General features: G+C 48.4%; 6 protein-coding genes across 12 annotated transcripts; 5 read left to right on the top strand and 1 right to left on the bottom strand.

Annotated features, from left to right (window-relative positions):
- The first annotated feature begins 17 nt into the window (after window positions 1–17).
- Window positions 18–1,525, top strand: tstd1 (thiosulfate sulfurtransferase like domain containing 1). Its single transcript, XM_058063638.1, has 4 exons — window positions 18–116; window positions 828–959; window positions 1,028–1,190; window positions 1,368–1,525. The coding sequence occupies exons 1-4, from the start codon at window positions 104–106 to the stop codon at window positions 1,420–1,422; spliced, it is 363 nt and encodes a 120-aa protein (XP_057919621.1). The 5' UTR covers window positions 18–103; the 3' UTR covers window positions 1,423–1,525.
- Window positions 1,526–2,466: 941 nt separating this feature from the next.
- On the top strand, window positions 2,467–7,947 carry zgc:195212 (DUF4554 domain-containing protein). 2 transcript variants are annotated; one of them, XM_058062775.1, is made up of 14 exons: window positions 2,467–2,527; window positions 2,712–2,808; window positions 3,304–3,357; window positions 3,437–3,549; window positions 3,921–4,004; window positions 4,068–4,123; window positions 4,912–4,983; window positions 5,243–5,441; window positions 5,515–5,638; window positions 7,017–7,175; window positions 7,246–7,367; window positions 7,434–7,544; window positions 7,634–7,732; window positions 7,802–7,947. In XM_058062775.1, the coding sequence occupies exons 1-14, from the start codon at window positions 2,507–2,509 to the stop codon at window positions 7,883–7,885; spliced, it is 1,395 nt and encodes a 464-aa protein (XP_057918758.1). In that variant the 5' UTR covers window positions 2,467–2,506; the 3' UTR covers window positions 7,886–7,947. The 2 variants fall into 2 exon arrangements, with proteins under 2 accessions (XP_057918758.1, XP_057918759.1); XM_058062776.1 differs by lacking the exons at window positions 2,467–2,527; window positions 2,712–2,808 and adding an exon at window positions 2,939–3,167 and having other exon boundaries at window positions 3,235–3,357.
- A 24-nt stretch (window positions 7,948–7,971) lies between these two features.
- pola2 (polymerase (DNA directed), alpha 2) lies at window positions 7,972–17,174 on the top strand. Of its 3 annotated transcripts, none has more exons than XR_009120843.1 (18): window positions 7,972–8,935; window positions 9,052–9,176; window positions 9,265–9,350; window positions 10,100–10,157; window positions 10,315–10,421; window positions 10,563–10,753; window positions 10,921–11,009; window positions 11,215–11,367; window positions 11,633–11,695; window positions 11,850–12,086; window positions 12,163–12,201; window positions 12,272–12,345; window positions 13,940–14,042; window positions 14,114–14,220; window positions 14,446–14,502; window positions 14,576–14,702; window positions 14,775–15,834; window positions 15,947–17,174. XR_009120843.1 is itself a non-coding variant. In XM_058062772.1 (18 exons), exons 1-18 carry the CDS (start codon window positions 8,851–8,853, stop codon window positions 14,928–14,930), a joined length of 1,791 nt encoding a protein of 596 aa, XP_057918755.1. In that variant the 5' UTR covers window positions 8,027–8,850; the 3' UTR covers window positions 14,931–17,174. The 3 variants fall into 3 exon arrangements, 2 of the variants coding, with proteins under 2 accessions (XP_057918754.1, XP_057918755.1); XM_058062772.1 differs by having other exon boundaries at window positions 8,027–8,935; window positions 11,850–11,901; window positions 11,968–12,086; window positions 14,775–17,174; XM_058062771.1 differs by having other exon boundaries at window positions 14,775–17,174.
- LOC131110094 (uncharacterized) lies at window positions 15,011–18,856 on the bottom strand. Of its 2 annotated transcripts, none has more exons than XM_058062787.1 (7): window positions 17,852–18,856; window positions 17,456–17,609; window positions 17,075–17,387; window positions 16,898–17,003; window positions 15,822–16,163; window positions 15,614–15,760; window positions 15,011–15,529 (listed from the first exon to the last, which is right to left on the bottom strand). In XM_058062787.1, the coding sequence occupies exons 1-7, from the start codon at window positions 17,887–17,889 to the stop codon at window positions 15,373–15,375; spliced, it is 1,257 nt and encodes a 418-aa protein (XP_057918770.1). In that variant the 5' UTR covers window positions 17,890–18,856; the 3' UTR covers window positions 15,011–15,372. The 2 variants fall into 2 exon arrangements, with proteins under 2 accessions (XP_057918770.1, XP_057918771.1); XM_058062788.1 differs by having other exon boundaries at window positions 17,075–17,384; window positions 17,852–18,850.
- zdhhc24 (zinc finger DHHC-type containing 24) lies at window positions 18,317–20,086 on the top strand. The gene is made up of 3 exons (XM_058062792.1): window positions 18,317–18,864; window positions 18,951–19,228; window positions 19,302–20,086. The coding sequence occupies exons 1-3, from the start codon at window positions 18,560–18,562 to the stop codon at window positions 19,592–19,594; spliced, it is 876 nt and encodes a 291-aa protein (XP_057918775.1). The 5' UTR covers window positions 18,317–18,559; the 3' UTR covers window positions 19,595–20,086.
- Window positions 20,087–20,287: 201 nt separating this feature from the next.
- Window positions 20,288–23,715, top strand: LOC131110095 (uncharacterized). Of its 3 annotated transcripts, none has more exons than XM_058062790.1 (12): window positions 20,288–20,342; window positions 21,091–21,136; window positions 21,232–21,372; window positions 21,597–21,711; window positions 21,793–21,843; window positions 21,909–21,986; window positions 22,073–22,129; window positions 22,203–22,262; window positions 22,617–22,681; window positions 22,776–22,911; window positions 23,027–23,082; window positions 23,535–23,715. In XM_058062790.1, the coding sequence occupies exons 2-12, from the start codon at window positions 21,114–21,116 to the stop codon at window positions 23,713–23,715; spliced, it is 963 nt and encodes a 320-aa protein (XP_057918773.1). In that variant the 5' UTR covers window positions 20,288–20,342; window positions 21,091–21,113. The 3 variants fall into 3 exon arrangements, with proteins under 3 accessions (XP_057918773.1, XP_057918774.1, XP_057918772.1); XM_058062789.1 differs by lacking the exon at window positions 20,288–20,342 and adding an exon at window positions 20,771–20,861; XM_058062791.1 differs by lacking the exon at window positions 20,288–20,342 and having other exon boundaries at window positions 20,735–21,136; window positions 22,206–22,262.
- Window positions 23,716–23,763: the final 48 nt, after the last annotated feature.

Below are 23,763 nucleotides of genomic sequence, written 5' to 3'. Positions count from 1 at the left end.
TTCCGCCTCCTTTCGGGTTATGGTCCAATGATGGTCCACCGGCAGAGAAGTCAGGAAGACGTGCCAAAGAAGGCAAAGGCTACTCTGCGTTCTGTCCTCCGAGATGGCAGGTTCAGGTGAGTGGAATGTGAAATTGTTCATAATTAAACGTCATTTTAATCAGTTCAACTCTAACGAATGTTAGACAAAGCACATTTTTTACCTTTCTTAACTTAGCGAAAAACAAAGTAACATGAACTGATTTGTATTCTTATTCGTAGCCCTGGGTGACAAAGGCATCCTTCAGCAAACACACAAAATGTCGATTCATGTGTCAGTGGAAGGACTCGTTATGACTCAGCAGAATGTTAAGGCGGGGGTGAGCGATAAGAAACCAAGGTAGCAGCAAGGCAAATATCATTTCTCATGAAGAATGTTCATTTCCTTCCCCTGTCCTGTCATCTCCTAACACGAGACTTGGTTGTCTTGCGGCATAAACTTTATTTGTATTTAGCAACTGACAGAGCCCTGAGCGCGTGGCCACCCTGCCGGAGGGTGGGGGTCTCACCCCGACTTCCTCTTAAAGGGCCAGTAACAAGAAGGAACGTTTCCTCCCCAGATTGTAAATACCGTATGTCTGGTCACAGTGCCACCTCTTAGCCTTTGGAGCTATGCTAATCAACTGGTCCTTAAATGACACCTGTCCTATTATAAGAATAAAGTCCTATTGTTATGGTTATAATGGTTATAATTCTATTATGGTTAACAAAGGTTCTAGATGAAGAACGTTGAACTCGTGGGAAAATGTATTTTAGTGGTCATCGATGGTTTATTTCCTTCTGCTTCAGCAAATACGTGCGACATCTCATATGAGGATCTGAGAGCACTTTTGGATAAAGGCCAGAACCTACTTCTTGTCGATGTTCGCACTCAGGAGGAAGTGGATAAGGGACGCATACCTGGATCACTCCACATCCCAGGTCAGCGTCCTTCTTTGTCATCCCCCATGGAATGCTGTTCAACACTTGCATTGTTTTCCTGTGTGCAGTCAATGCGGTAGAAGAGGCTTTTTCAATGGACCCAGAAGCCTTCAGGACAAAATACGGAGCAGCCAAGCCACCGTTGGACACCTCAGAGCTGGTGTTTCACTGCCAGATGGGCAAGCGGGGCTCCGCGGCCACGAGCACAGCGGTGGGACTTGGCTACGTGAAGTAAGTCACATACTGTATCTTCCCCTCAGGATGACAGGCTGCGGTTGGTTGGTTCTTTCTTGTTAAGGCAGAGGGCCAGTTGGCAGCAAATATGACATATGATATGTGTGCCAATATGGATCTCCTAAATATCTACACATGCACCATGATTACAACTCGTGTATTCCTGCGTTTCAGTGCACGTAATTACGCTGGAGGATACAAGCAGTGGTCTGAGAAAGCAGGGCGGTGAACACTGGAATGCCAAACTCGGGGAAAGATGGATCGTTTTATTCCATTTCTGTTTTCAGCTACGCTGAGTTGTGAATCTACGAATAAATTGTGGTAGCTACCGAGTTGTTTGTGCATCCTTGTAAAAGCTTCCTATCTAAACATCCTAAAATGAAGAAAAACACTGTCCGGAAAAGACCGTTTATTAAAGGTTGTTCACAAAAATATCTTGTAGCGATAAGATCTGTCATTCCCTCAAATGCTGTTTAATCAACATGTTTACAGTGAATGCAGCATAAGACGTGGAGCACAGGATTGGTTAGGAAATCATAGAACAAAGACGTGTTTGTCATGATATGATGGATGGCTAGTGAGGATAAGTGGCATAGAAAATAATGAAGTATGTCCATGTAAAGACATATCTTATTTGGATATCAGGCAAAGCAGGGTGTCCAAACCTTTCCAGCAAGGATCACAGCGTGAAACATGGAAGGATGCAAGGACTCCTTTGCTAATAAGTTAGCATGTTTCCTTTCCTCCTTTTTGCTTCTTATAATATTGTTCTACTAAAATAACATTCTTCATTGTGTGTTTAGTCTAGTAAAATGTTTCTCATCAGAGTACAGCTTTTCTCTCTTAATATTCTGACTTTATTCTCATAATTTACAGCCGTGTTTTTTTTTTAATTGTCCAAGTATTTCAACTTTTTTCTTGTTTATTTTCTTCTCATAATTTTGACTTTATTCACATTATACAGTATTTGGACTTCAACATTGTAACTTTCTGCAAACTATTTTTTCTTAAATTACAACTGTATTTGTTTGTCATAACATTTCTCTGAAAATAACATCTTATTTCTTTTATATTTCTACTTTATGCAACTAAAATGACTATTTATGACTATTTAAAATGACATTATTGTCAGAAAATGAGGATTACTGATTTTTCCTTTTCTCTCGTTTTCTTGTTAAATGATCTTTTTGAATGTGCAGCGGGTGGCACCTGGCCCGCGGGCCGCACGTTGGAGAGCCCTGTTAAAGGCCCCTGACCACGTCTTTTGTGGTCAATAGCACCTGCGGAAGTGCAACACAAGCTAGCCACGCAAGATGCAGGACCGAATAAAACAGGTAATTGTGTGTGTTTTTCAAACATGGAACACATAATTTACATAAATAGTCAATTTGGGTGGCATTGTGTAGAATTGACCGTAGGAGGTGAGAGAGTATACCTACCTACTGTCAAGTCATTAGTCATTAGCCGTTAGCCACATGTAGCATGCTATGCTTGTGAGTGTTTTCCCCCGACTCTTAGGTGCTGCGGCTGTTTATGCTTTTGGGAAAGCAAAGTCAAAGTCATGGGGGGATTTTAGTCCTTCTTTGGGCTGAATCTGGAGCAGCAAACTGCACTGGTGAGTGATTATTTGTTATTTCATGCTTTCGAGTTCAAAGAGAAGTAGTACAGATGTGCGAGCATTGAACGAGTCGTTCAAAACTCGTGAGTGTCGAGAGTCACGGGTACTCCTCTCTGTGAACTCGTTGACTTACTCACCCCTGTACGGAGCTAGCGAATCGGAAAAAGGAAACGACGTTAACCGTAAGACTTATGCGCATGCGCTCTGCCATGAGACTTTAGTGAATTTCCCATCACTGCTGTGGAGTTTTCAGACACGATTATTTTGTCTTCTAGTCTTGGAAAAGAGCATGTTAGGTTTAAAATAACTTTTGTTCTCATTTTTTCTTCCCAAATGCAATTAGCCAGTTCCATCCAGTGAGTGAAGAAGAATTCAATGACTAACTGTTAATTTCCTCACTTATAAAACAACAACACATTTCAGGCATGTCACTGCTGCCTGCCATTGTTTGGCTTGTGTAATAAAGCAAGCTGTCCCTCCTATGTGGTCCAGTTGCAGCTGCTGGTCCCAAGTGGAGAGGCATGCGTATGGAAGCGCTCCGCAGTGGTATGTACAGCATGCATACACACACACACACACACACACACACACACACACACAAAATAACCGCTTCCTGCTGTTTCAGTCCTGGCAGATTTGAAGTTTCTGGGTTCAGGACCCATTGCTGAGCCTGACCCGGAGGAACTGTGCTCTTTCACTGACGTGCACGGCTCCCTGAGGTTCCTGCTGTCCTTTCAGGTATGAAGACAGAGATGACCAGGTTGCAAGTATGTCATCCTGGTGGCAGTACAGTCATGTCTATGTGTGTCTTTAGTCCACTAAATGGATGCTTCCTTTTCTCTCAAGTCAACTTCATGGTCACGTTGCTATCCACGGCCCCACACATGGTAGTTTTGTAAAAGGACTTGTTTTGCTAGCTTGAATCATTTTCTTAGGAGGAAAATGTTGTTGTAGTTTTTTTGCCAAGGATATTTTTAGAGTGCGCCACAAGCTGCAAACTGCTTTGGACACCCCTGTGGTTCTGTCACTGATGGGAAAGTCAGGATTTTCCAGCAGGAAGATGCTTTGACAAGAGACGTGAGGATAAATGAAGTGTCGATGGCGTGCAGGTCAAAGATGCCACATCCTTCACTCCTGAGTGGCTAACGCGTGTCCAAGCCTTCCTGCACACTTTCAGTCTGGCCAACGCAGAGGTGGGGCCTTCAACTTGACGCCTCTTTGTGACGAAGACAATGTCAGCTTTCTCTCCTTTGCAGACCAGAGTGCACCTGAGATGCAAAGCCCCTCTGCAGACCATCCGGCAACAATTCAGGTCTGCTTCCTCTTCAGGGTACCCGAGCACCCCATGATGGAAGGGCATCCACTTCTTAGATGGCACAGGTTCACTTGACATGGCATCGAGTAGCACCGACAATTGTAGCCAATCATGATGACAATGGCCGGGATTCATGTTGCGCCCCCCAGACACCCACGGCACTTTACGCGGGAAGCCATTATTCATCCGCCCCACAGTCACACACCGGTGCTGGTAATCTACATCTGTAGTCACAGCTGCCCTGGGGTGTACTTGGGTTCCATACCACGCCTACATACACGGATGCATATGCTTGGCTTTTCCAAGGGAACTTTTTCAATAAATAATATGGAGCAGCAGAGCCTATCAAACATGGGAGGCTTCGCTCCGTCACGCCTTCTCCACCTGATGATTGAAGAAGTCATGGCTGGCATTCTCTTTTGGGAATGACTACCAGCCACGCTTAGTCAAAAATATGCAATGTTTGGCCTTAATGAAGCTTTTTCAAGCATAACAATGACTATATGAAGTAAAGTACAACTGCAATGACAGACATGTTGACATGTAGTATTCCTGACTGCTCACTAGGTGGCAGTATTGCTACATGAGCTCCGCGGTGTGAGAGCCTTTGTCTTGTTCAGTATTCTATTGGGTGCTATAGGGGTGTTATTTCATGTCCTGGGGGCTCTAATTCTGGTACAAATTGTATGCAGAAGGTGGTAAGTAGGAAAATGTTTCATTTACAAATACAGCCTGCTACTTTGTGGGTGTTCCCTCATGAAGTGATGACTGTCTTCTTTTTGCAGAGCGACCTTCACGAGGAAAGTGAAAGTAGCAGAGCAGCTGTCACTGACGCTGGACGTCACCTGCACTTCACCGTCAGTAACCCTGACGTCTTTACGCACGCTCGTTCAATCCCAATCCACCTTTTGTAGCACGTTTATAGCAGGGGGGGCCAGGGGGAAATGTAGTATGTACAGTAGCTGATGGCAGATCCACATGTTGCTGTCCAAACTAACAAAATGGGAAGGGTCCGGGCGCCCTGCGTGCTAGCATGAGTACGTTGTGTATGAAAGGGGCCCTGGTGCTCCCCTTTCTTGGATGCTGTCTGATAGTCCATCTTCTCTCTCCTTCCAGTGCCAACAAGGCGGGGGCCACGAGGGGGGTCTGGTGTCACGGCGGCCACCCTGTCTCGGGCAGCGGGTCGCCCCTCCGCATTCCACCCGAGGTCATGGACCGCGGCCTGTACGGCGAGCTGAGCGTGCGGCTGGTCACTCTGCTGTCCCCCTGTCTGCTGCAGTACCCCAATGTGGAGGCCCCGCTCAGCCACGTAGAAATATCCTTTTCCGCACACATCATGTGACAGGAAAGCCACAGCGAGCCGGCGCCCTTCCTTGACCTGTGCTCAGGTGCTGGTGTACGGCCCCGCCAATGTTCCCATCACATTCCCACTGGCCTTCCTCCAAAACCTTCCCGCTCATTTGGACTGCCGGCAAGCAGGCCTGCCTGTCCTCAGCAGGCCCGCCTCCACAGGTACAGGGACACATCTGATTGGACGCTAAACAGACAGGGTCTTTTCCGCCATGACACCTGAGCTCAGCTACGTAACAGCCTTGTGTTTACCACACTGTGTGTGTGTGTGTGTGTGTGTGCGTGTGTGCGTGTGTGTGCGTGTGTGCGTGCATGCGTGCGTGCGCCCACCACGTTGCGTGCTAAGGCTTTACCACGGGTGTCCAACCATTGTCTCGTGAGGACCGCATGGTGAGAAATTGAATGATGCAAGTTGGCCAATATCAATACTTTATTCCTCTCCAACACACATCCATCTCTTTGCCAACTTTTTCCTCATAACATCTGTTTATTCTCATAAACTTGCCTTTTTTTCTTACAATGATTATTTTCTATTAATATTTTGACTTTGTCATAAAACGTGCAATATGTTGTACTTATTTTATTTTCAATTATTTCCTGTACAATTGAAGTTTCTCTCTAAAATAGTCTTTTCTTGAATTTCAACGCCATGCTCTTCTAAAATGAGCTTCTTTGTGAATATTCCAGTTTTGGTGTTCAAGTATTCTCTAGATGGGTCTATTTGTTATTTTTAAGTGTTGTTGTTAAACGATATGTCTATCATGTGCTGAGGGCCGCAAGTGGCACCCAGGCTGCACTTTGGACACCCTGCTTTGGTGGCTCAGTCAAAGGCTGAAGACGCCTCCATTGTATACTCCAGGTTCCATATGGAGTACGCTGCGTGTGGAACTGCTGGAAGTGTTTTTCTCCTGGCGGAACAAAGGATGTTCCAAATGCTTTTAACAAGCTCAGCGTGGCCAAATGTTCTCCTTCAAATGACTTCCAGCTTTGGGAGCCGTTCTCCGGCCCACACTCACGGAATGGAGGCGTGCACTCAGCTTTTCACACCGAACCTTCCCACAGCAGACTGGCGGCAAGGTTGGTGGTGGGAGAGAACAATCTTACTGAGGTCGCCAGTTTATTCCATGTCCTGTAGATACACATTTCATCTCCAGCTGACCACAGATGTCGGCCATGACAGGCCATAATGTCACATGGTTAGGAGCACACCATCTAGGCATGAATGAACAGCCTTCATCCGATGCTCTGCAGTCTTCACTTTTAGTAAATCAGGGGGTCCAAAGTATGGCCTGGGGGCCATTTGCAGCCCCGGGCTGGTTACATGTTGGCAGCACATCCTAAAACACGTCATGAAAGAAGAAAACTACAAAACCCGGCAAGAACGTGAAGAGCTGCTAGTCATAACATGACAACATGCTTGTTCTCCTGTATGAAAGCAGAGGAACTTCTTGGCAGATGGACAGCATGGTCTTCATTTCTCACCATGTGACCCATGCAGGCCTGATTTAACTCTTGGAGTCTCCACCATGGTCTTCTGCAGGTCCATCACGTGATGGAAGGGTTGTGTACTCCGTGGAGCAACAAACCTGTCGGGCACGGGAGGGCAGATTCCATCTGCACGCCGTAGACCAGAAACTGGTGGTCTTCCTGTTCCTGCAGCACGCTGACCCCTTTGCCTCGCATCTGTCTGACTTCATGGGTGAGAGGATGGTGCAGAAGAACTACCAATTCCCTTTTGAGAAAAAGAAATGCCTGCAATGTCATTGTAGACACAGAGATCCTGCTTGAGCGCCACCTGGAGGACATTCTCAACTACAACAGGAGGGCGGTCACTACCATGCTGCAGGAGGAATTAAGAAACACGCTGAAGGCTCAGCAGCACAGAAGGAAGGCAGGTCTAGTCACACACACACACACACACACACACACACACAAACATCACAGTTGATGTGTTCAGGACGGGGAGAAGCTGCGTTCAGCCACTGAGGTCATTGTCAGCTCCACCATCAGCATCATCAGCTGCAGCACCAACCTGGACTTCAGGAGAGCCTGCATGAATCACATGCAGGTGAACAGCTGCCTTTCCCCCATCTTCACACATGCATTCACACGTGTGGGTGCGTGTGCGTGTGCATGAGCGTGTGCGTGTGCATGCAGGTCCAGGACACTCACCAGCTGTCGGCCTGTCTCCGTGAAGCCTTGCTGAGGGTGTCAGCATGGAGGTGTGTCCCAAAGAGCAAGTGCTACTCTGCTGAGGTACGAGCTTGGCGAGCTTGGCCACGTTTGGAAGCTTGACTGACGTTTGTGTCTTTTGTGGACCGACAGGTGGAGGAACACGTGGAGGAACACGTGGAGGAACACGTGGAGGAACATGTGGAAAAGGAGCAGGCCGCCAGAAGAGAAACCTGATCATTGCTGTGTTGCTCCACGCTTGAAGGAAACGGGATTCATGTTAGGTTTTTTCCCCTTACACAATAAATCCTAAAGTCAGCACATAAGACATACTAGACATACTGTACGTCTGACTTCAAACGCCATCACCATTACAGCTACCGGGTCAGGGGTCAGGGGTCATAAGAGCCATTTTGCCCCCTCCTATGCTAAGCTACAAACGTAGCACATTTTAAATTGGCCTGGTGCCAAGGACAGAATACAAGACCCAGTAGTGGATTTTGTGGGTGGTCAGCTGGTCACTAATATCCTAAAAAGTACATGCTGACTTTGTAGGATATTACAGTAACCAGTTGAGGTTAGTTGAGTTAAAAAGCTTTGTGATTTGTTGGATGTGTTCATGTTTAGCTTCCTGGGCGAGGAAGTTGCCTGCAGGTGAAGGCCCAGGCCATAGACGTGGATGTGACACATATATACACGTATATCATTTAAAGGCCGAGGTATGAAGTAATACTACGGGTAGTAAGCCACAGCCCTGTACGAGTTACTCCCCATCGGTGGATGTTTACTCTTACTGCTCATTTAAAAAGGAGCAGGGCCTGCAGTGAAGCCATGACAACACTAAGATATTTCATGACATGTTCTTTCACCCTGAGCAGACCTGTTGCACTCCGAAACAGCAGGGGGCGATCATGCGGAAGTAGGCTGACGGTCACCCGCCAAAAAAGAGCAAACAAAGACCGGAAAAGGAGGGAAAACAGCACCGGATTTTCGCGCTAAAATGAAATGACGATTCAGTGTCGGTGGATCGGCCTTGAGTTTGATAGACGGGTCGTTGATTGAAACACAGCCTTTGTGTGATGCTATGACCCGCAAGTCAAGCTAGTGATAGCCGCTAAAGCCTTTCACTGCTAGTTGTAGTTTGCCTTGGATCGTGTTCCCTAGATAAGGATAAGGAATAAGGAAGCCAAGAAGCGATAGCAATGTCACGGGTGACAGCAGAAGACGTCAAGTTAGAACTTGACATGTTCGGCATAGCTTGTAACGACGACTCCGCTCTGGACAAAAGTAAGTAAGCTAGCTCATTGTTGTCAGCGAGCTGTGGCTTTATTTACCTTCCCTTCCCTTCCCTTCCTTTCCCTTACCTTACCTTACCTTCCCTTCCCTTCCCCGCGGTGTTGTAGTAGTGGAGCAGTGTATTTGCAGCAGGATCCCCGCGGATGAGTGGGTCCTGGAGTGGGTTGCGTACAGCACCACGAAAAATGGAGTCTTGCTCTCTGTGGACACCCTGGATCAGTTTGAACACGATGTAATCACACCGACCAACTCTTGGCATTCAGCATGTACATTTAAGCAGTGCCGGTGACAGGATTCTTCCGTCTTCTTCCGTCCGCCAGGTGTTAAACAAGAGGAATAAGTTGAAACAAAGCTTGAAAAGAGACGAGAGAAGCAGACTCAGAGATGTTCACACGATACAAGACATGTAAGTACTAATGAGGCTGGCCCAGATAACTCTTTATTGCATTTATTACGTTCCGCTCTGGACTGTCATTAACGCATGCGCATTCCGTCAAGCAACATCTGTTATGAACTCAGCCTGCCGCTCTTGGATCCCCTTATCTTGACCTGGGCCCTCACCTGGCCCCTGACTGGCCCCTGACTGGCCCCTCACCTGGCCCCTGACTGGCCCCTCACCTGGCCCCTGACTGGCCCCTCACCTGGCCCCTGACTGGCCCCTGACTGCCCCCTGACTAGCCCCTCACCTGGCCCCCGACCTGCGATCATAGGTGTTTTCATATCATTAGAACAGACAGAAAAGAGGCGTGTGTTTGTGTCTCACACAAGGATTGTGGACGATGGGCAAACTTCATCAAGGTGCATCTTTCCTATCCTTTACATTACGGGGTGTCTTTGAACACAATCCTTCATGACTCATAAGAACCTGATTCTTAAAGAGACTAGCTTGAGGCAAATACATTGTCAGACATGTTTGCTATCTCTTAGCATGATTTCAACTTCAGGCCATACGGAGCTGTTAATTCATACAAATATATCTACATAACTGTCCTGTCATTTATTTGTATCTTCATAAAATACAGCATCAATGGTCATATTTCACACATGCTGGCCAATGGTGATGAATTAGCTTGAAGTGTTGGTATGATGATGATTATGATCCGAGTAGGTACACATCAGTGGCATGTTGCATCACAGGCCTTGTTGTCCCCTCAGAATAAAAGCAGAAGAGGAGGAGGATCATCTCCTGGACTCCTACTCAACTCCTGCCAAGGTTAGCAAGACATCAGCGTAATGCTGCCACGATCACCATCAGCTTCCGTTTCTGCTCTTTTTCATCTCCTGTGGAAATGTTAGCTTTGCTTGATATCTAATGTGTGTGTGTGTGTGTGTGTGTGTGTGTGTGTGTGTGCGCGTGTGTGATTGTTCAGGCCTCCCAAAAGCGAGCGCTAACCACTCCAGAAAACCCTCAGTCAAAGAGGAGCTCAGCTTTGACCAGTCCAGGCGTCCTCTTGTCTCCTTCCTGCTTCTCTCCAAGGTATTCAGCCACAAAGGTTCCAATTTGTGCTCCCAAGAGGGACTCTTGAAGATCGTGGATGAAAGCTAACAGTGGATATGCTAGATCCAGTAATGCTGGTCTATGGCGCTTGGGTTGCTCTCACCCTTGCTTCCTTTGCAGTACCACGCCCTCCCACAAGTACAGCCGACGTGGAGGGAAGGGGGAGGTGGTGGTGTCGTTCGGGGCTGCGCAGGGCGCTCGCTGGACGGGCAGTAAGGCTGCGGGTGCGGACATCCAGCTGGATCTGCTGGAAGATTCCCTCCGCTGCGGCTACAAGTACATGTTCCAGAGACTGCGTGATGTCAGGAACGGTGAGGGACGGCCAATGGCGTCTCAGGGCTGTCCATTGCATGACCGATGTGTAAAACAGCAAAGATATTTCATCTATGGGACAAAGCTGGGGTGGTGTTGAAATGGTGAAGCTGCAACCTTCCACCCCTGGTGTATCTATCATCTATATATCTATGCTCTCGTGCAGTGTTGACAGAGAAGATGGAGGATCTGGGAGACGTCCTGCGGCGCCACTACAACATTGAAGAGTTCTCTCCCGTGTCGCTGCCAGCACAGGTGCATCATGGCCTTCCGAAATCGTCCCGCTGGTTTGCAGGGTACCGGTGTATACGCCGAGCCAGACTGCGCGTTGGCAGACGGGGATTGTGTTGTACCTTGTGGATGGATGATCCACTGAGCCTGTCCCATCATCAGATGACGTCCATCATGGGTCGTGGTGTTTACTGTATGTTTACCGTATGTCCCTGTGCTTTTCTGGCAGGACGCCGTGTGTGTTGTGGGCCAAGTGTGCTGTGACAGTAATGGCAAATTGAACGCCCAGTCGCTTCTGCTGGAGGCGGGGCCAGAGCATGGTGCTCAGCAAGTACGCCTGGACTTGTCAGAGCTCCAGGAGTACTCCCTATTTCCCGGCCAGGTGAGTTGCAACGCTGCGGTGGTTCCTCCTTTGCCTCTGCGCTGAGCTGGTGTGCAGCAGGTTACACGGGCCACCCAGAGGAAGCGAGTGTGCCAAGGATGCTGTCTGGAGGCTCAGCCAGCATCCGACCGAGAGCTCTCACATGGAGAAGAATCGTTAGCAGTAAATATGCTGTGCAATAATGAAGACGCCTAGAAGACACAGCAGCGCTAAATGGCTTTGATGGAAACGTGTCTGAAGCTCCCCAACCGTGACTGTCCTCCAGGTGGTGGTGCTAGAGGGGATGAACACAACAGGAGGCAAACTGGTGGTGTCCAAAGTCTACCAGGTCAGCCAGCCTTAACACGCCCTACTAACAAAGCACAGAAACCACACGCTGTACACGAGTGCCGTAGTACTTTTGGTACAGTGGTACTTTCGGACACCCCTCTTCGTAAAAGCTGACGGGATCCTGTTGATGGTTTTCCACTCCACTTTTCCAGGGACTCCCACTCCCCTTCTTCTCTTCAGAAGTGAAAGTGGAGATGGATGAAGGTAAGGAAGGATGCTCCTTAGCCAAAATTCCCCAAAAGATGTTTTCATCTCCTGATGCAATTCCAGAGCCGGTCAGTGTGCTTGTGGCCTGCGGGCCTTACACCCCCTCTGACAGCCTGAACTTTGACCCTCTGCTGGACCTCCTCCATGTCATAGCCAGGGACGGTCCTGATGTCTGCATCCTGGTAAACGCTGTCAAGCACAGGATGCACTTCCTGCATCGCTTTCACACCTCACCTTCTCTCTCCTGCTCTCCTGCAGCTGGGCCCTTTTGTCGACTCCAAACACGATGACATCGAGGTATGCCGACCTGTACGCCAAAGGAAGGCACGCTTTGGTCATGTCAAGCTTTGCTTTGCCTTCCTAACAGAAATCCCAGGTGACGGAGACATTTGACGCCATCTTCTCCAGATGCATTGAGAGCATCGTGGAAGGAACCAAAGGGTATGTTTTATCGTCTGCCTTTGAACACCATGCATGTACAGTAGATAATCCCCCCTGCATGTACAGTAGATATCCCTCCTGCATGTACAGTAGATATCCCTCCTGCATGTACAGTAGATAATCCCTCCTGCATGTACAGTAGATATCCCTCCTGCATGTACAGTAGATATCCCTCCTGCATGTACAGTAGATAATCCCTCCTGCATGTACAGTAGATAATCCCTCCTGCATGTACAGTAGATAATCCCTCCTGCATGTACAGTAGATAATCCCTCCTGCATGTACAGTAGATAATCCCTCCTGCATGTACAGTAGATATCCCTCCTGCATGTACAGTAGATATCCCTCCTGCATGTACAGTAGATATCCCTCCTGCATGTACAGTAGATATCCCTCCTGCATGTACAGTAGATAATCCCTCCTGCATGTACAGTAGATAATCCCTCCTGCATCCAGACCCAACCATGACACGTACATCAATGGAATATTCTAGTAGCTACGACATACAAGAACCTTCTACATCTGGTTTGAAACACGAGTCTTCTAGACACGGAATAACAGCCCTATAGCCATCTTTACATCGCTATTGACTGTTACTACCCGATACAGTAGTAATACTCGGAAAATAAGACTTGCACATTAACAGGGTAATACACAACTAATATGCAACTTGCAGGATGCTTCAGATTGAGTGTAGTATTCTACATTGGCCACTAGGTGTCAGTAGTTGTTGGTGAGGACCGACCGCTCCTACTCCAGGCCTACTCCAGGCCTACTCCAGGCCTACTCCAGGCCTACTCCTACTACTACCACTATTAGTAGTACTGCCAACACTTACTACCAATAACTGTTCACACATCAATTTACTAACACACACACATGCACAAGATGTATTTTCCTCCTCCTGATTACTCTATATCTACAATATTGGCTAATGTCTAGGTAGAATACATGCTCTTATTATATCTACTATAGTATTAGCTAATAGGAATGTCTAGGTAGAATACATGCTGTTATTATATCTACTATAGTATTAGCTAATAGGAATGTCTAGGTAGAATACATGCTGTTATTATATCTACTATAGTATTAGCTAATAGGAATGTCTAGGTAGAATACATGGTGTTATTATATCTACTATAGTATTAGCTAATAGGAATATCTAGAATACATGGTGTTATTATATCTACTATAGTATTAGCTAATAGGAATGTCTAGGTAGAATACATGCTGTTATTATATCTACTATAGTATTAGCTAATAGAAATGTCTGGGTAGAATACATGCTGTTCTTATATCTACTGTAATAATGTTTAAAAAAACATATTTAGAAGGAGAAAAGGTGGTTTCTATTAAGTAGCAGAATATTTAATAGGTGAGTAAGGATCCTGCTTGGTGGAAGTTCAGTCATCACGGTGGCTTTGGAAGCAAAGAAGCGTGATAAAGGAGGGAATGCTGTAAGATGTAAATAGTCCCCCAGTGGGATGATGTCTTCTCCAGATGTATTTCCCTGCTGACCACGAGAAGCATCTCATGCTGATGAGCATTTGGGCTTCTTGAGGGCAGCTTCCTGATGCGTGTTTCCCCCTTGCAGTGTAGGCTGTCGCCTCGTATTTGTTCCCTCCCAGAGAGACGTCCACCATCATTACGTCTACCCACAACCTCCCTTCACGCTGCCGAGCCTCTGCAAGAACCCGGTAAGACTCACACTTGGGACGCATGTCAGCCTTGTGACGCATCAGCTCTCAAAGTGTGACCAACCCCGCAGCGTGTGACCCTGGCGCCGGACCCCTGCACCCTGCTCATTGGTGGTGTGACCTTTGGCCTGACCTCCACTGACATCCTGTTCCACATGGGTGCCGAGGAGATCAGCAGGTAGGGATGCAGGACTTTCATACCTTCACACCTTCAGGAGGTAGCAGTACGGCAGCAGCTCTAGCACGCTTTGTAAGACCACCTAAAGACAGCTAGCATACTGTACCATCACACCCGGTACACGGGGTGTGGGGGGGTCGCTGCCACACCATAGCAACCATAGCTGCCTTCCATTCTTGTGATGACGTGATGTACCCAGTGGGCTAATGAACTATTGTGTTTCAGCGGCGGCGGATCGGACCGCTTTTCTCGTATCCTGAAGCACATGTTGACTCAGAGGAGGTAGGAGCTTTGCGTCATTAATCCCTCCTCATGAGAAGCTGTTCATGAGCGGCGTTTCTGTTCCACCTTTCAGTTACTACCCACTCTACCCCCCTGTGGAGGAGGTGAATATGGACTATGAAAGGTTCCAGAGCTTCGGTCAAATGGCGCTCACACCCGACGTTCTCATCGTTCCGTCGGAGCTGCGCTACTTTGTGAAGGTACAAAGCATCATGCTGGCATGCAGCCTCCTCCTCTGTGGATGACTTACGCAGGAAGTATCGCCTCTGCAGGAGGTGATGGGCTGCGTATGTGTTAATCCAGGACGTCTGACCAAAGGCCACGTGGGCGGGACCTACAGCAGGCTGATGATTGGTCACACGGCCTCATCAGACCAGGACAAGGAGCGAGTTAGTCCATGCCTGGCGGCTCAGGTGGTGAAGGTTTAACCAGAACGAGGACATAAAAGGCTTGTACTCAACCTGCTGGCCAACCAATATGACATATGCAGCAATGACCCCCCCCCCCCCCACCCCCCTTCATAGCCAATACCTGGTGGTGTGGTCATGGTGGTACACACTGATGTTCTGATGCTTTGTCACAGCAGCAATAAATCTTTCTATGGGACTGACCTACACCAATCTAACCATCAAACACGAGGCCTGCATCCTGCAGTCCAACCCACAGCCCACCCATCCACCCACGCAGGGGGAGAACATGCAAACTCCACATGGAGATTCCAACCCAGACCTTCCAGATGTCTTGGCTGTGTGGCTAACATGCTAAGCTAGAGAACACTGGTCAATCTTCTCCATGGTTTGATATGCTTTGGGCCCAGTCCAGGGTGGGCCACGGGTTCCCGACCTGAACATGGTCCTGGTATGAGGTAGATCAGTCGTAGAACTGGTCAAAGTCCTCAGAGCCACTTTGCTGATGTGTTGTCACTGGAGACGTGTCCACGTTGCAAGATGCAACATCTTGGTGTCCTGAAACGTGCCGTCGGGTTGTGGTACCTTCAGGTTCCTCTTCTGCGCTCCGGTCACTTTCTCTGTCAGCGCAAAGCCAGGTAGAGCAACTTAGTACAGAAGATAGGAGGACCATGCTGGTGTTCTGTTGGGTTGAGTTGGCTTACTGTCTTTTCTTTGATGCGTGTTGAGGTGCAAGGAGATGCTCTATGTCCTCATGGAAAAGCTCACTGGAGTCTTCATCAGATGTTGCTGCTCTTCTGCTTGCCTTCTCCTCATGGGCTGCCTCTTCTGGGACCACGTGCTTGTCGAGTCTGAAAGCAAATCCACCTTCTTCACGGCTGCCGCGCGCAGGGAGTCTTACTTGTGTCTTACTTGGTCTGCAGAGGTGAGATGATGATGTCATCCGAGTCGCTCTCCTCACAGCCCTCCTCTTCATCCACATCCTCTGCTGACGTCTCTTCACCCTCCTCTTCCTCTCTGCTCTCCTCCTTGCTTAGCTCTTCTACATCTCTCTTGCTTCCGCCCATGGACTCCAGATCTCTGCTGCTTTCCCGTTCACACGTGACCTCACGGAGAGCATCATTCTTGCTCTTTGGTGGTCCAGCCTGGGACCCTCCCACGTTCCTCCCCGTCCTCCTGACGGTGCTGCCTTTGGGCGAAGAGGAGGCCCCGTCAGACATGTGAGCCGCTGGAGCTGCAGACCTCCTGGATGTTCTGACAGGCAAGCACAGTCTGTGAGAACGCCGTACAGACGGCCGCTAATTGGAGGGGCATCGTTAGGGGGGTCACATGACCATACACCAGATTGGGTCTACCAGAGGAGACCACACTTGAACTGTTTGAAGAAAATTACAAATATCAAACAATATATGGCAATCTACTACTCTCTGTACACTAGGGCCCCGCCCCCACCCACCTAGACAAGGAGACCGTATGACTGACAAAAGGGCTCACTTCGTTCATGCCGTTGTTTTATGGAACAAACAGGCCAGCTGAAAGCAGAGCACGGCGATATTGATCATCTGCTTCCTTTTCATTGGTGATTGATTGGTCAATTGGTCCGGTTCTCTTCTCATTCCGTGTGGAAGTGGTACGTTTTTGGCTTCTTTTCCTTCTTCCACACTCTGTTTCAAACACTACGTTTAGAATAAGTCACTTGGAAGGGCTAACTTGTTAGCGTGCTAACTTGCTCTGCTAGCGACTGCTGTCTTTGTCCCTGCACTGATCCTGTAGCCTTCACAGGGTGATGTTTAGGTGACTATAGGGGTGTTATTTCATGTCTACGGGGCTCTAGTGGTAAAACCTGTGTTTTTAAAGTCACACACAGGTTTTTTTTATGTGAACAGGAGAAGACTTGAAGAGTGAGTTGAAGTTAAATGACCATGTCTGGACTAGATGATAAGAATAGAGATATTCTTATAGCAGCAGTAGTCCAGATGAAGGCTTACTCCTGTGAGCTGTCTCTGTCCAAGGAGGCGCTTCCTTTCTTCTTCTCGTGGTTGGCCTGCCTCAATCTGCTGCTGCCTGCACTTTCCTGCTCACTGGATAGACGCACTGTGGAACACACGGAACACACACACGTTTCCATCCAACCTCGGAACAAACTACAGAAATACCTTTCCTACCTGGTTGTACGTCAAGTTCCTGGGAGGAAGGACTGCTCTCTCTACTCCAGCTGCCGCTTGTCCCTGCCTTCACGTAGAGGTGAGCGTGAAGATCAGCCTGATTGGAAGCCCAGCTAGGGGGGCTGTGAGGGGGCCAGCGCTGGGGGTGTGATGGCTGAACAAACGTTGGCGTAGATGGGGGCGACGTGGGACAGTGGCTTGATGGGGTGAACGGATGCTTTGCTTGTGTCGTCCTGTGCTGAACTTCTGTTTTCTCCTGCAGTTGTTTCTGCCAGTAGGGGGCGTCCTCCAAGTACTGCCCGTACTCCAACTGCTGGGGTCAAAAGGCATCAAAGCGCTGCATTCAGGCTTCTGTGATGTTGAAACGTCTGAAGGCTCTACCCGGGTAGTTTTCATGGCGGCCGTAGCGGACATCATCTCTCTCAGCATGTCCTGCGTTCTGTCAAACTGCTGCAGCAGCTCTTTGTTGTGACGCCGGGCCGCACACTCTCTGCCCTTTAACTCCTGCCAGCGCTCTTGCAGACGCATCATTCGGCTGAAACGTCAAACATTTAACCACAGCCCGGTGACCAAATAAAGATTGCCAGGTCCAGATATGGTAACACAATTGACTCTCGGGAAATGGACAGTGGGGACATACTTAAAGGGGACAAGAGTCAAATCAATTTATTCATACAGCCCTTAATCACAAAAGGGCCTCAAAGTCGGTGGTAGACGATAGACATCCCCTGAAGAAGATACAATAATACAAATCCATACCTACATTAAAGGTCCTACCTCTTTCTGTGACCACTTCCTCTCCGGGTTCTAGACATGTTTCAGACGACCAAGTGGCAGTAAATCATCCATGGCTGCAGTCATTCAGTGGCCCATGAGAGATTAAGAGGGATTAAGGTCGCTTTGGAGGAGGGGGCAGAGGCCGAAATGCCAAATTAAGACTTACATTCAACTCTACATTTGATCAATGTCCAATTTACTGTACTTTGTCACTACTGGACTGCATCATGCTTGGGAAGTGGAACATCATGAATAAAAGATCAGTTGCTTTGCGGACGTCATTTTTGTAACACCGCTAGCAAAACATTTCCGGGTCTGAGATTGGTACTTTTAACAAACATTTTTGTACACAACACTTTTAGGAGACATTCGGGTTTATATCTTAAGTCGTCCGTCTGTGTATGTGTTGTTGTCTACGTTAATGCATAAGAATATCCCTTTTATAGATTCCTCCGCCCGAGCTGGTGTCGCAGGCCAGCCCGGATGTGACATCACAGCTTCCGCCTCCGTCCAGCCGCAGCAGAAACGATAGAGGTTAGCACAAAGAAAATTGATATTATTGTTAACTGAATATTTGCCGTTGGAATAGTTTGTTCCAAATGTAACATCTTCCTTGCGGCGCCGATCTATGCTCGATTGGATATTTACGATCGCTTCCTGCTCCGACGGTGCGTCCGTCAAAGCGGTCCTCGCATCGAACCGGAAGACATGACGAGCTACGCCGCCAAGATGTTCGGCAAGGTGGAGAAGATGTGCTCCCACATCCCCGTGCTCCTCAACACCTTCCTGGTCTTCTCCATTACCGGGGAGGTGAGCTACCTGGTGCTGGTCGAGGCGCCGCTGGAGGCGGACCACAAGAAGACGGTGTGGTCCTCATGGTGGAAGTCCATGCACCTGCTGGCTCAGTACTTCATGCTGGGAAACATCTGCTGGAACGCCCTGCTCTTCGTCAGAACCAGCCCCAGCATCAAGGGGGTGTTCTTTGGGGGGGATAGTGTGGGGCAGGGATGGAAGTAAGAAGGTTGCAGATATGATACGCTTATTCAAATATTCTAACATTCATTTGTACTTCTGCTCATCCCCCTTTTCTAACCTACAGGTACTGTTACACCTGCGAGACGCACACTCCTCCACGCTGCTCCCACTGCTACGACTGCAACGTGTGCGTGCTGCGCCGGGACCACCACTGTGTGTTCTTCGGGCAGTGCGTGGGCTTCCGGAACTACCGTCACTTCCTGAGCTGCTTGCTCTTCATGTGGTCGGGGCTCCTGTACGCCACGCTGATGAATGCCGAGGTCTTCATTGTCATCCTGAAGGAGGGCGTGACCGTACACAGTATCCTGTTGCTGCTCATCCCGTGGATCATGCTGCTTTCAGGTACCGACCTGGCACTGTTCAGGGTGTTCTGGGTGTTTATGCTAACCCACGCCGGGTCACGCTCTCCCCCCAGGCCAGGTCTCTGCACGTGCATTCTCCTTCGCCTTCATCGCTGACACGTGCGTCGTGGGCCTCCTGCTGGTCTCCGCCTTCTTCTTCTTCCATCTCTTCCTGCTTTTCCGAGGACAAACCACCAGGGAGTGGTACTCGTCCCGCAGGCCCTACAACCTCGGACTTGTTGGCAACTTGCGTCAAACATTGGGCAGTCGCTGGTACCTCTGCTGGCTCTGCCCGCTCATCCCGTCGCCGCTACCGGGGGATGGGATCCGCTTCCAGGTGACGGGATCCCTGGAACCTCTCCGGTAATGAGACTTGAAAGTAAGGACTGGACTGTAGTGTTTTACTGGATGGCTTCTTTGAATGCGAGGCTGGGTGGACTCTTGGAATCTCCCCTCAAAAAAGAAACGTTCCCTCAGAACAATCCAGTGTTCTTGTGGAACACAAGCACTTTTTTTGTGTGATCCATTTAAAATCTTCATGGCCACCACACATGAACACTGGTTACCATTCCATTGGGGTGTGGTGGGGGGGGGGGGGTATTTGTAAATCCCAGTAGTTAGCACTGAGCCAACACAACATAGCCTGACCATCACAGTGTCCATCAGAGCCAAGTGGACCAGTTGCCTTATTCAAGCTCTTCATTGCACGTTGGTTGGGGGTTTTGGTCTTTGACTGAGTCCACGTACAGCCAAATAGATTTCATATCAAGTCGGTATACTTTATGGCTTTGTTTTTACATATTGTTTTCAAAAATGCTGAAATAAATAGTGCATATTGTTCCATTTTGGCTTTGTAGTCATTTTATTATATGCTGAAAATGATTTGAAATACTGAAGACACATCTTCTTGATCAGGCACTTTGCCATTCAGGGGGTAAGTGGAAGCAGCAGAAAAATGACAACTTTTCCTTTGGCTAAATATTCATACAAAAATCAGTGTCTGTCAAAATGTTTTGATGTTTTGTTTATTTTCTGTTATGTAAGGTTCGTTTATCGGCCACCGAGTTCCCCGCCTGAGAGAGAGTTATCCAGTGGGGCAGGAAAGAAAGACGCCGGTAAGTACATTGTTAGGCTCTGCTTACTGACTCCTAGGGGCTAATAAGCAACAACAACATTGAAGCTAGTCAGTCTCAACCAGCAGAAAATCAAAGTCTAGTGAGGCAGACAGTATAGTAGTATGATAATACTACAGTACACTTTGTATGAAAAGCTTTGCATGATGATGGGATAAACTTGATCGTGCCCTTAGGGGTTCTCAAAAGTTTTCCAGTATACATATGAACTGTCCCAGAAATTGTGTGCAAAAAATTTTTTTTTGGTGAGCACGAATGGGTTGGGGGGTGGCATCAATATGTTGCTTTGAGCCCCCAAGAACCCTTGCCCCGTAGGGCTTAAGAGCGAGTGTACTTTTCGTTTTTTACTTTGGAAATTCTTAACGGTAGTTTATTGACGGCCCCTAAGGAGCCTGCGCGAGCACTTGCTTGGACTGTTGAAGCTAACAATCATCTTATTTGTCAAAACTGGCTTTAAAAAGGAAGAAAATCCTGAGGAACAGACCTACTATCTTCGTTAATGTCTGTTTCTGTCGTGTGAAAGTGTATTTTGTCCTGGAAATGGTTTAAGTGCTAGCTTGGTTTGCTTAGCTTAGCTACATTATAATCATTTTCCCGCTTCTGCTTTGTTTCTTGTTTTGCTGCTCGTTGCTGCTGCTAAAGTTCCTGTTTTTGGTCAAACTTGTCTGCCAAATAATGCTGCCTCATTAGTTGTTTCCAGCTGTAAGCCCGTCTTGTGTTGTGTCATTAGGTTTTGTTGCCAGGCAGGACTAAATGGATGTCTCTGAGGACCAAATGTAAGTTTAAGTTCATGTCCCACACAGGGAAGCCTCATTCTACACGGCTGTACTGTACTGCATTTCACCCTTCCTTTCATTTGTTATTTACACAGGACGCCAGAGGAGATGCTTGACAAACCCTCTGAGCTTGTCCACTCTGACCTTCATGTGAGGCTGGTAGACGAGACCAGAGGACTGGCGGAAGCAGCAGAGCCGCCATCAGAAAGGCAGACCCCGAGGAACCAAGTGAAGGCGTAAGGCTTGCTTTGCTTCCCTGGTGCTGACGTTCTGGATGGATGAACTGGACTAGCTAGCTGGATGTTGGTGCTGGAGAGCAGGGCTGGCCGCATCCTGACAAATGAAAGAAGATGCTACACTTACGTACATCTGTTTGGAGAACAAACAGCATGTCATTATTGGGCTTTTTCGGGCACCATGTGTGCAAGGGTGTCGACCCGACGTGGTTGTTTGTCTGCAGGGCGGAGGGGGTCGTCACAGATGGCCTGCAGGGGCGAGCCCGGTCCCATGGCTCAAACCTGGGCCGTGATGTTGATGGAAAGGAAAGGAAGACTGAAGATGAGATCCAAGAACTGGTGGGTGTCTGCATGCATCTGTGTCGGTACGGCCCGTCAAAACATTGGCTGTCAGTGGGAATCTCCTCCTCTGGTGTGCAGGAGAGGGAATCCATGGCGATGAAGGAACTAAATGAGGAACTCGTGTCAGAGGTTTGCTTTGTCTACAAGAGCTCAACAGGAGCAAACCCAAGTCAGAGCATGGGTGATGTTTTCAGGTTGAGAGGCTCCGGGAGCAGAGCAAGCAGGACAAGATGAGCTTGAGCAGGTTCAGTGTTGCTATCAGAGCTCTGGAGGTAAATCCACCATTCTTCTTCTATCCACGTGCACCTCTGGGAGGTGGAAGAATACTCCTGGTTCTTTACTCTGTGTGTGTTACCAGTTGTGTGCAGCGGAGGCTCAGATGGGACTGCAGCAACGGGATGAGATGATTGAACAGGTAAACGTCAGACACAAGACAGACTTGGGGTGTTACTAACTACTTTTCCTCACCTGACACGCTCGTCTGCTAGAAGAAGCTGCAGTTGAAGCAAGCGGAGGAAACGGTAGAAGAGTACTCCAACATCATCAAGGTAGGTGAGGTCCTGTCAGCAGAGTTGAGCTTTACACGCGTCATTGAATGCATTCCATTGGACGTACGCTCGTCATGCTTGTTACCATGCTAAGCTAAGGTGTAGGAGTGGAGTGTACATGTTGTGTATCTTCCTTTCCCATTGGACATTCACTTCCCAGAATCTGGTAGGGGTGTGAGCAGATACTCCCATACGAGATGCTGTTAAGTACGATGAAAGGATCTCCACTCTTCATGACAATGTTGTCAGGTTTTGATGTGGCGAGGTGGCGTGACACCCCTCCTATCTGGGGGTGTACGACCTGGTCAACATCTTGACGGTTAGAGCTGGCTCTTTGCTTTCTTTGCAATTGAGGATCTCAGGCTGACCAAGCAGGAGCTGACCAGGCGGTTGGAGGACAGAGAGGATGAGGCGTCGCTGTAAGAGAAGCTCAAAATACAGCATTGACCACACCTCGTCTGTCGTCTGTGTACACTGATTATTTGTGGTTGTGGCTTTGTCGCTGGTCTTCAGTGATACTCTCAATGACCCGATGGGAGGAAAGGAGGCATCACATCTTCCCGGGGTGTCTTTGGCAGACGAGCTGAAGCTGCTGGCCTCCACGGGGGAGATGCAAGGCCTGTTGGTCCCCTGCCAGGATTCACATCATGTATGACACATTCTAACATTAAAATCGCTTGTGGCTCGCCGCCACCTTTGGCCAGCTCACCGCTGCCATGCTGTCATTGAGGGGAGGTGTGATGGACAGATGGGCTTGTGTGCAGGAGGAAACCCAGACTAAGGAATCACGCAGTCCGCCAGTCAAGACTCAAACCATCCAGTAAATATTCCACACGGACAACACGTACAGCCATGGCCACAGGTTTTAAGAATGACACAAATATTCCTTTCACAAAGCTTCATGGTGGCACGTGGAACAAACGCCACAATGCCATGAAAGTGAAAAGATCAATGCTAAGTCCCTCTTTGTCATGACAATGACCACCATTTCCATAGCATTTCAGCCCTGCCACCAAAGGACCATCTGACAGGGTGTTAGTGATTCTGTGAGTACGTTGACAAGGACAACGGCCGGAGATGACTGGAAGCCTTCAAAAGGGGGCTGCTGCTTGAAATCTTTGGTGTCTTTGATAGCAACATCTGACTAAAAGATGGAAAAACATGAAACCGCAAACTTTCATTCTCCAAACTTGTGGCCACATCTACAGAAAGAATCGTCTGCACGTTTCGTTCGCCATTCTCACCCACGTCTCCTCTCTCTGATGTTTGTAGGTGTACACGAGCCAAGACGAGCACCACCCTCAAAGCCCTGGTGATCCTCCTTGTGCTCATCATCACCATTTTGCTTATTGCGGCTGCAGGGAACCTCCCTGTCAACAACCTGTGGAGGAGGGTACACCTGGCACTGCAGCCTTACTGTAGTATGCACTATGGGGCCTTGCCTCCTATATGACCCTGCAGCCTTACTGTAGTATGCACTACGGGGCCTTACTGTAGTATG

This window comes from Doryrhamphus excisus, chromosome 23 (assembly GCF_030265055.1).
Source record: "Doryrhamphus excisus isolate RoL2022-K1 chromosome 23, RoL_Dexc_1.0, whole genome shotgun sequence".
Taxonomy (NCBI): Eukaryota; Metazoa; Chordata; class Actinopteri; order Syngnathiformes; family Syngnathidae; genus Doryrhamphus; species Doryrhamphus excisus.
Note: the sequence above shows the minus strand (reverse complement) of the source record. Positions and strands in the feature narration are given on the sequence as shown.